General features: G+C 35.7%; 1 protein-coding gene across 6 annotated transcripts in view; it reads left to right on the forward strand.

The window, feature by feature from the left end:
• Positions 1 to 11,395, forward strand: part of LOC107094521 (calsenilin-like) — a 56,860-nt gene that overhangs the window by 43,134 nt on the left and 2,331 nt on the right. For all 6 annotated transcript variants that reach the window (XM_015390194.1, XM_015390195.1, XM_015390196.1 and 3 more), the window contains 5 exons: positions 3,904 to 4,028; positions 4,142 to 4,211; positions 6,349 to 6,527; positions 8,510 to 8,614; positions 8,724 to 8,786. In XM_015390194.1, the coding sequence (XP_015245680.1) occupies positions 3,904 to 4,028; positions 4,142 to 4,211; positions 6,349 to 6,527; positions 8,510 to 8,614; positions 8,724 to 8,786 (542 nt within the window). The remainder of the gene's footprint in view (positions 1 to 3,903; positions 4,029 to 4,141; positions 4,212 to 6,348; positions 6,528 to 8,509; positions 8,615 to 8,723; positions 8,787 to 11,395) is intronic.

Raw genomic sequence — 11,395 nt, forward strand, 5'->3', positions numbered from 1 at the left:
ATAATGGCTGGTCATATAATTAGAATATCATGACAAAGTTGACCCATTTCAGTAATAAATTCAAAAATTGAAAATTGTATGTTATAGACATTCATTACACACAGGCTGATATACGTATTAATTTATTTTCATGTTGATTATATTATATTATAACTAATAAAAAAAACTTCAGAGTCTCGAAAAACAAGATTATTACTTAAGACAAATACAAAAAAAGTGCTTCTAAAAAAAGTCAGCCAACTGAAAAGTATGAACAAGTACAGCACTCAGTATTTAGTTAAGATTCCTGCACCAGTGCAGTGCTGCATAGAGTCAATCAGTCTGTGGAACTGCTCAGGTGTTACAGTATGAGAGCCCAGGTGCTCTGAGAGCCCTTAACTATTCTGCATTGTTAGGTCTGGTGTATTGCCTCTTCCTTTTCACGATACCCCATCGATTTTCTATGAGCATAAGGTCAGGTGAGTTTCCAGGCCAATTAAAAACAGGGCTACCATGGTCTTTACACCAGGTACTGACTTTGATTCTGTGGGCAGGTTCCATGTCTGCAGCAGACAGCATGAAGTGCTCTAAAAAGTCCTGGTAGAGAGTTTGGTTGACCTCAGACCTCAGAGAAAACTGTGGACCTACACCAGGCCCTGTACTGCCCCCAAACCCTCACTGACTGTAACTTTACACTGGACCTCAAACAGCATGGATTCTGGGCCGCTCTTCTTCTTCTAGACTCTTGGATTTTGACTTTTAACTATGGACCATCAGCAGCATTCCAGTCATTTTAGTCTCTTGTTAAAGACTAACTTGGAGCAAGGAGTGCAACAGCTGAAAGCCATGTCGTCCATTTGTCTGTGTATGGTGGACCTTTTAGCAAAAACAAAACAAAAAAACCCTCAAATGTACTAAAATAATTGAGTGCAAAAAGAGCAAAGTTACACTACAGGGTAAGAAGCAGGTCCAAAGGTCAGCATGGCTACTGAGGTAATCTAGTTTCATGGTTTTTGCAAACTTATTTGAAAATAAAAAAGGTTTGTGTGTGTCTTACGTTTATGATTTGGATGAAAATACATTAGAAAAATACATTTTGATTTGATGACATTTATTCAGTGAGAGGAAAATAAATTCAACACTTATAGATAATTTTGTTGGATAATGATATAATTAGTGGCACCCCTGTTATTATTGGTTTGTATAACCGGCTTTTGTCAAAAGCTCACCTCTTAGTGTTATTTTAAAGTATTTCAAAATCTTCAAGCAGAAGGAGAATAGGGTCTTTGATCTGTTATCTCTGCAGACTTTCTCTATTCATTTTCTCTCTTCGCTTCACATTTTATTCTCCATTATTAAATGTTATAGTACCTTGTGATTTAATTTTTGCTTTTTTGCTCTTGCTCTGGTTTTGTAAGAAAGTTCTTGAAACTGTTCAGAAGTATTAACCACTATATTGCTGAAAGCATGCATTAATTCATCCAAATAACATGCAATGAAACGTGTGTTATTCCATGGCCAAAACATTCGGCCACTCAGTAAAAAAATCGGATGTTAAAAATAGGAGTCAACCTATTTTACTTCAAATACAGTATTATATTGAGTGTAAATCTGCTCATATTGTTAATATTCAATGAAAAATTCAACTGCCATGCAGTGTAACTTTGATGGTGTTAATTACCTGCCAATATATTAAATCTTCTGGATTTTGATGATAAAATTTGTTAAATTAACTTTGAAAAGTTGACAATTGCTATAGAGTAAATTTACAGTAGTTTGGAGTGGGACCTAATGTTTTTTGAAACTGAGGAATATTCAACTCTGTAGGTGTTAAAGTAACACTCTTTTTTTACTGTACATGAAAACCCCTTTTAATAGTAAAAGGTAATCAAACCAAAGCTGATATCCATTTAGACTGTTTGCAAAAACATTTTTTTAAATCTTGCAGGAGTTTTTTTTTTTTTTTTTTTTGACAAGTGCTAAATGACTCACTAAAGGACATTAATCATTGTCATGTTCTTGTTGTATACCTGTAAAAAATCTATAAAAATAAAGTGGAAAAAATTTTTTGCAGGAGTTCAGTAAATTCTGTTCTAGAATGCAAACCTGTGGAATAAGTCCAGTTGTGAAATGTCCTCGCTTCTATATATTCCAGGTAAACTACCAACAACAGGAGCAAAGCCAACAGGTAGTAGGCTACATAAACTGTAATGCACAAAGGTCCCCAACCAAGTTTATTTGACCTTCAGAATAGTGTGCAAAGATGAGTCCCATAGCTGAACAGCTGCATCCAATCCCATACATACCAATGCAAGGCATCGGATGCACTGATGGAAATAACTGCAAGTGCATTCTAGAGAGATGGAGCAACGTGCTCTGGAGGAAAGAAATTCCCTTTCTTTACCTGGCATCCTGGTGGATGAGTCTGTGTTTGGGGGTTGCCAGGTGAACAGTACCAGTCTGAATGTATTGTGCCAAGTGCAAAGTTTGTTGGATGGGGATTAGGTCATCATGTTGTTTTTAGCAACATTGTTTTTAGTTTCCGTGAAAGGAAGTCATAATGCTTGAGCATAATAGTGGGAACAGTTTACAGTAGAGATGGCCTCTTCCTATCTGTCCATGATTTTGCCATAGGAGCACAGTCATGTGGGCTGAGTTTTGTGTGTTGTTCCAATTTGAAACACTGGGTGTGTTTATTATGTATTCCTTCTTTAAGAAATGGAAGTCATTAATTTTATATGCAAGTAATTCAAATGGTTTGCATGTAAAAAGAAAACATGTGTAAATGGGTAGCATTCATAAAGTTGATCTATAAACCAGGTTCAACTCTCTTTTTTTGTATGACGGAGCGGAACTGCAGGATCAAATCTTTCCTGTGTGTTTCTCTCCAAGAATATGCAGAACATACATTCCCAGTGTATTTTGACACAGTGACAGCAAGAGTCATGTTCATTTCAAGGCTTTAAATACATTTAATCAGGGGTGAAATTAATGGTTGATAGTATAAATTTTTATTATTTTTAATGTTAAATCTATGGACAAATAAAAAAAAAAAGAAATACATCTTACATTAAAGGATGCATAGTTTCAGTTGGAGTTGCATCATGTATGTTTCATTTTTCCTTGAACCAATTGACCCAAAAGGAATGAAGTGATACGACATAAAATCAGATCCTCCCACCTTCAGTTCCAGTACTGTTGATTCAGGCTAATGTTTCCCAGTGTCTAATATGTCACTGCTCTGTTGGGTGTTTGAAGTGGAAATTTTCTCCTCTCCATTACACCTCTTAGGATCTGACCATCTGACTTGTTTTCTCTTGTTTTGTTTTTCCTTCTTCTTACTGTCACTCTCCCACTGTTCTCCATTTACTCTCTATCAATTCATCTCGGTGTCAACACCAATTCCTCCTCCTCTGTTCTCTTTGTCTAAAGATGGTGAGTATGGAGCAAGAGAACCCCAGCTTATCTGGAGAAAGCTTCCCAGCTTTTTATTTTTCCTACTTATGTAGTGCTTTCTCTGAGCCTGTTTGAACTGCCGGCCAATAAAACTGCAATTCTGAATATTTCTGTTTGTGATTTAAGTTTGAAGATGAGTGAAATTTTGACAAACAAAATCTATTTTGCTGACATTTCCACCTGAAAGAAAGTACCTCCTCCTCTTCTTTTCTTCCCTCCTTCCGTCTTTTGATCCTTAGCAGATTGTTGCCTCTCCTTCCCTTTAAACTTGCACGTATTCCTTCCTTCCTCCCTGTTAAAGGTGTGAACCCACCCTCACCCTCAATCGTTAGCCTGCATTCACTCACTCGATGTCTGTCCCATCCTCCCTTTTTCTCTCTTCATCTTTCCCCCTCTGCGTCGCTTCTTCTCTCCTTCTTCCTGTCTGTCTATCCATCCCTGTCCTCCCTCCATCTCTTGCTCCCACAGACAGCAGCGACAGTGACCTGGAGCTGTCGACGGTGCGTCATCAGCCTGAGGGGCTGGACCAGCTGCAGGCCCAGACCAAGTTTACAAGGAAGGAGCTTCAGTCTCTCTATCGAGGCTTTAAAAACGTACGTCAAGCTGTGGCGAGGACATTTTCTGATGCTTTTATCGCAATGCTTTTAATAGGAGCATTAATTTGTATTTAGTAAACTGTTTCTCCTTTTTTGACCTTCATCTGCAGGAGTGTCCCAGTGGGATGGTTGATGAGGAGACGTTCAAGTCCATCTATTCTCAGTTCTTTCCCCAAGGAGGTTAGATACTAAAACCATTGCTTCTTTCTTGTCCTTTAAGGGACTGTCAGTAAAAATATGTATTCAGTGAAATGGAGGGTGTTCAAGGTCTTTCATCTAATTAGGATGCACACACCTTTGATGTTTTCTCACATTTAAGAATGTTATAAACAGAAAACTTGATGTGTCTTGGTAAGATTTTACATTTAAGAGCAGAAGTATCTAAATTGTTCATTTCAAGTCAAAAGAAATATATAAAATGGTTTGAAATTGCCAGAAAATTGAAATATTTCTGTTTAACCTGTTCCACAAAATATGGGCATGCAACATTTTAATCAACTAAAGCAGTTTGATTTTCCTTAGGAAAGGGGTATGTACATTACTAAAGAGCCAAAACTTAAAAAGTATTAAAGATTTGCCAAAATATTCTCCCAGTTAATTTTTTTAAGTGCAGAAAATAACATGTTTTTTTTGTTGCCATTTTTAGGCATTTAGGCAAATTTATGGTAAATGTGAATTAAATACTAACAGAATAAACAAATTATAAGGTTTCTATAAAAAAATTTTCCCTAGCAAAAAATAAGTCTGATTCTGCATGAACCTCCTGTACTGATGGGTCAAACCATTTTTGAATTAAAGTGGGTAGCTGCACAAAATTATTCCAGAGGCCACTAATGGACACTTTGGAACCCCTGTGATAGACCAACAAACAGTAGAGCATAATTATTTAGTGGAATATTAATTTTGTTTGCAATTTAGATTTAGTAGAAATCAAGGCAAACATTTAAACTCAGCTCCCTTTACTCTGATTCCACTAAAAATATGTGGAAACAAGTTTCCTCAGAAGACACCGAATAAGCAAACAGATTTCAAGTCTGTAATTTAAATTCGGTTAAAAAAACAAACTGGTTTTCTGCAAAGGCCATTTAGGTTTTAGGAGAATACAGGCAAACAAACAGCATCATGAAGACCAAGTGACAGTGTGTCAGGAAACAGCTTGTGGACATTAATTGAATGAATGACCCAGTTTTAAAAGTATTAAAATATTGAAAGTGATGTTATATTCTGGAAAAGTAAAACAAGCAATTAGAAATAATATAATTTTACTTTAAAGGTGATATTTTTTTTATTTAAAAGTATTGTATTTTATTTTTTATTTACTGTACCTGACTTTTCTTTGTTAAACTGTTGAAAAGGTTGGGATGATGGATTGGTAGCTACTTATGAGTTGCAAAAAAAATGTCACGGTCTTGGTTCTGTTAGGTTTTCTTTTGAGTGTTCAGTTTTACTTTGCTCCATGTTTTCTTGTTTTATTGGTTTAATTCCTATTTTGTTGTGTTTTCTGGATATATTTGAGTTCTGAGGTTTTTCTTTGTTGCCCTCTTGTGTTGGTCTCCTTTTCCCCAGCTCCTTTCTAGAAGCCTCTGTTCACACCTGCTCCCAATCAGCTAATTAGTCCTGCCTTTGTAACTCAGCCATAAATACTCTCCCTGTGCAGTTCCTGAGTGCTGGTTCCTTGTCTTTCCCTGGCTCCTTGTGCATGTTTTCCCTGGTATCTCCATGGTTCTGGTTCGTTCTGTACATTTATGTTGGATTTTTGCATTCCTGCCTCAGTTAATTTCAATTAAATCCTCACCTCTGCCTCCTTGCCTCTGGATCTGGGTCCTCAAAACCTTAACCTCAACCAAACCCTGACAAAAACGTTCTTGCAAACTAAAGGGAGGTGGCAGGATGAACTTTTTGGAAAGCACTGGTCTAAAAGGTTATGAATATGGCTCTTAATTTATAACAAAAATTGGCAAAGCTAGCAAAAAGAACATCAATCAAAAAAGCTGCCAAGCAGCCGATGGTCACTCTGTGGGAGCTGCAGAGATCAATCCCTCAGAATCTGTTGCATGCTCCTGTATCCACAGCTTCAGCCATTATAGAAAAAGTAACATTACAGGAAGAAATCTTAGCCCATAACAAATCCTAATGGCCCTGTAGAATGCAACTAAATGTCCAAATTTGCTTAAAACTCACCCCCTCCTTAGAAATGCCTTTCTTTGCAGCTTTAACGTTATCTCTCTCTGTCATATCTGTCCTGTACGTGTACCTGTTTTGTCCCACGCTGCTAGTAAAGGCAGCAGAACCAATCAATGGCTCTTCATGTCCACAGATGCATCCACCTACGCTCACTTCCTCTTCAACGCATTTGACATCGACAGAAACGGTTCGATCCGCTTTGAGGACTTTGTCATTGGCCTGTCAGTCCTGCTCAGAGGTTCAGTCACAGAAAAGCTCAACTGGGCCTTCAACCTTTACGACATCAATAAGGACGGTTACATCACCAAAGAGGTGAGTGTGGGTTACAGGAGATATATTAAATGTTTAATGAGGACTGGCTGCATTACACAATTTTTTTTTTTTTTTTTTTATGAATTCAAAATTAAAACATGAAGAGTTTATTACAATATCGGTTTAGAAAAAGCGCCTGTTGCCCATATTTACTCCCTCTGTGCTCCTTGTAGGAAAATCCATTACATAAAGAAACATAATATCAGAAAAACAATTATGGAAACTTTCCAGAGCTTATTTTTTTAAACCTATGTAGCTTTGTTCAATTTCATTATTATTATTATTTACTTCTATTTATACAAGTTTCCTTAAATAATTACATATCAAATTATTAGACAACTAATCAAATCAATCAGCATTTTCAGGCACAATTCATATTTTTTGTAAAGGTTTAGGGGCATTCACTTGAAGGGATCAAACTAACAGCTCAATAATGTTTGTCACTCGTTTCGAAAGGGGAAACTCTTATAATTAAAAAGATTCATTGTTGCTCAGAGATGATAAATCCAAAGGTTATTGCCTTGGGTAATTAGAATGTTGTGAGAAAAGTGAAGTGGAAGTAATAGTAGCACAGGTAGTAACAACAACCTTGAGACGACTGTGTGATATCTCTACAGTTAGTCAGTTATTGGTTTACTATCAGGAAATGTCAGTGCACTGCTTGGTTTTTTCTCTGACAAACTTTATGGGAATGCTGATTTTATTTGTTTTTGTTTGTTTTGTTGTTGTTTTTGTTTTTAAAAGGACACTGTCAAAGCTTCAGTGGTTATGATCTTTAAATCATAATTATCAAAATGACAAAAAAAAAACAAAAGCTGTGAATATTTCAGTCTGTGTAATTAATTAAATTTATATTAATGCTACTTTTTGACATGAGGGACACAAATATTGAACTTTCTTACATATTTATTTTATTTGAACTGTGCTTTGATATTTGAACAGTACTTTATGTTTGGTTCTCTTTTACAGTCTCTCCAGTGAATATTACGGAGCTGAAAACCTGCTTATATTTATTATCTAAAATGCAAATTAAGTTTCACATAAAAAAAAATGTATTAAGTTGTAAATTGCCCCCATACCATTTAGATTAATATGTTTGTTTAATATTAATATTAATGTGTGGCTTAAAAGTTACTCACCAGCAGGGGGCGTTTAAATAGTTCAATATCAATCCACAGACCAGCCTGTATAAACTCAGGCTACGGTTTGTAATTTTGTATCCAGGTTAATTTAATTTCCGTCTTCTTCCAATTTTTACCCTGTTTAAATCTCAAAACAATCCATGTAACTTCATCATTGCTTTTGATAATAATATTATCAGTTATGATATGGCTAATTACATGGCTATTATACATTTTTCTTGCTATAATCTTTTGCTACTGTAACACCACAATTTCCCCACTGTGGGACAAATAGACATATTCTATAAATATAGTCATCAGTTGCTAAATGTATTATAATTTAACTGATGTTTTATTTCTGATTCTTTATATTACAGATTATTTTTATTCTTTATAGTTCTGATCCCCACTTGGGCGAGTTGATTCTAATGAAATATACTTATGGTATATTCAAGCCACCTCGTGTTATTTATCCACGTTATAAAACCAGCCTTATTTTCGGGAGACTTTTGGTAGTTTAAGAAAATTACTGGGTAGCACCCCGACCCAGAGCCTAAATCCATAAGCAGTATGAAGCAACCCTATAGCGGGCAGCTTCATTAGGGAGAATCTCTGTCAGAGTGAATATACGCCTGCTAATGTTAAATATGTCATTTTTCAAACATGACAGTTAGGAGATAACATGGTATATAAGCTAGTATCCCAAGTAAATCCTGAGATTTGGGGTAAAGTATGTTTATTTAGATATAGCTTTTTACTGATGTGAGTTTTGCAAGGAAACTTTAAGAGGCTGAGAGTTTTATGATGGTAGAATTGGCTCACGAATAGTCATTTCCTGTCGTCTATGACTTTATTTTCCAGGAGATGCTTGCAATCATGAAGTCCATTTATGACATGATGGGGAGGTACACGTACCCCTGTGTACGGGATGATGCACCATCAGAACATGTTGACAAGTTCTTCCAGGTTCTAAATACACTATGTCTTTAAAAAGTACTAGTCTATTAAAAAGTGCATTGAAAAAAAGCACATGTTGACACATTCATCCTCCTTATGGTTGTTTTTCTTCCAACAGAAAATGGACAAAAACAGAGATGGAGTGGTGACTATTGAGGAGTTCATCGAGACTTGTCAGAAGGTGACTCACAAGCATATAGATTTTAAAATATAATTCCTTTTTACTTACATGTCAATTAAAATCCAATCCAATCCACTTTATTTATATAGCATGGTTTAAATAAACACAAGGTTTCCAAAGTGCTGCACAAAAAGATAAAATAACTAAAATAAATAAAAGTAAATAAAATAAAATAAAATGAAATAAAAGCACTGCCCGCACAGGATAAAAATATGCATGTGTATACATAAAATCAACATGTGTACATAAAATCAACATGTGTACATAAAATCAATACTCTACATGGTGTTAAAAGCCAAAGAAAAGAGGTGGGTTTTAAGAAGAGTTTTAAAATGAGACAGAGAGGTGGCCTGTCTAATGTGCAGCGGCAATCCATTCCAGAGTTTTGGAGCTGCAACAGAAAACGCTCAATCCCCTCTGAGCTTAAGCCTTGCTTTAGGCACTGTCAGGAGCAACTGATCAGCTGACCTGAGAGATCGGCTGGGAGTGTAGGGATGCAGCAGCTCAGAGAGGTAAATTGGGGCAAGGCCATTCAAGGCTTTAAAAGTAAATAAAAGAATTTTAAAATGAATCCTAAAATGGATGGGCAGCCAGTGGAGTGAAGCTAAAATAGGTGAAATGTGCTTGTACTTGCGTGTGCCAGTTAAAAGACGTGCAGCAGCATTTTGAACCAGTTGAAGACGAGCAATTGAGGACCCAGCAATCCCCACATAAAGTGCATTACAGTAATCCAGCCGAGTGGTCACAAAGGCGTGGATTACTGTCTCAAAGTGCCGTCTCTGAAGGACTGGTTTGATCTTTGCCAGCTGCCTTAGCTGGAAAAAGCTAGATTTCATTACAGCTTTTATCTGGCTGTCAAATTTAAGGTCTGAGTCCACTTTTACCCCGAGGTTGACACAGTGAATTATTTAAATTGATTCCCCAATAATAAATGCAACAAATTACAGCAGTGCTGATAAGCTTTAGCATGTTTTGTTAAGAGGCCCAAGTCTTTTAGGTCGAATGGCCTCCTTGCATCACACTAATCTGTAGCTCTCTCCATAGATTATCTATCAGGTTCAAATCTTGATTTGAAACAACTCTCCCTGTTCTCATATAAACTATATTTCCTTTTAAATAAAAAAAAAAAAAAAAAAATTAAATATGGTTATGCTCTTATCATATAATGTTATGTTGTATTTTCTCTTTTCGTTATGATCACTGTGGAAAAATAGTAATGCTATGACAGTTAAATAAGAAAAAACATAATTTTCTGTCTGGAGTTCTGGTAAATTCAACATGGATAAAAGTCCCTGATAGGTAAGCTTGATACTGGCCTTTTTGATGGTATTTCATAGACATTGTCATGCAATCCTTGAGGTTTATGAAGGGCCAAAAGCATAACATTAAATACATCAATGTGTGTCTCATGAAATAAATAAATGTACCATGGAATAAGTGTCATTTATTTGTTTTATCATATGATTAAAATATTAAATGAAGCACTAAATGGCCAAATAAATGGTTGAATAATTAGATGTTTCATTAAATAATTAGATGATAGAATATTATTCAGAAAAAAAAGAATTCATTTCAAAATGAACAGTTACTTCACTTCTTTGTATAAAGAAACTTAGAATGAAGTACTTAAATGTATTTTACGGGGGTCGCCATTTTGCTGCTTTGTTTTATTTGGGGTCACAGGGTGAAACGTTTGGTAACCTCTGGCTTATATAGTCTATATTTTATGACACCAAATCCAGATTTTTGTTTACTTGATTGTGTTTTCATTTTGTAAAGCCGGTGGCAGTTAATGTGGATGGTGTCTATGAGCATTTTCATTTGGCAGTCCTGTAAATTATGACACTTTTTTCAATTCAACAAACTACAACATAAAGTGTTTTTATGGGCTCATGAAAAGAGAAACATGTACAGCCTCTAATTTTTCTCTCACCACTGCTATTTAAAGGCTGTATTGTCCAAGTTCACATAAATATAGCATAATTTAAGAAGGAAAACATGCATTATATTAATGCACAAGTAAACAATAATAATGCCATACTGTTGTGCGCACTATAATTAGGATATACCTGGGACAATAAGTATAGGCTCCATGTGAGCAAATAGGACTGTGATTCATCCTTTTTTTTTTTTTATGTACTTTATGTACTGACAAACAAAAACACAATAAGGATAAGAGTTATTTTTACAATCAATGATCTAACTTCATTTAAAAAGGTTTCCAAGACCTCCTTAGCAAGTCCTTCCCCTCCAGTATCTCCTCAGGTCCTGGTAAAAGTCCTTTCTCCATCACGTCCAACTAATGGGTGGACAGCTCAAATAAAAACCCACTAGCTGCTGAAAATGCAAGAATAAAGTTATCTGATTTGTTCAGAAGACTATGTAGACTCACAACATATTTTATATAAAAACAAAATTCAAGCAAAAACTTGTCCGCAGGCTTAGAAATGTATTGTACCAACTTGCTTTAAGGAACCTTCTAGAGTTTAGACACCACTTATCTTTTTAAATGGCTTTAGATTTGTCCCTTACAAACATACAGACTTTTCAGGCAGATCCGGCTGTTCACTGATTAGGAAGCCCATAAAGATCTTTAACTGATCGATTGA

Source organism: Cyprinodon variegatus, unplaced genomic scaffold, assembly GCF_000732505.1.
Source record: "Cyprinodon variegatus isolate N-32 unplaced genomic scaffold, C_variegatus-1.0 Scaffold488, whole genome shotgun sequence".
NCBI classification, from domain to species: Eukaryota; Metazoa; Chordata; class Actinopteri; order Cyprinodontiformes; family Cyprinodontidae; genus Cyprinodon; species Cyprinodon variegatus.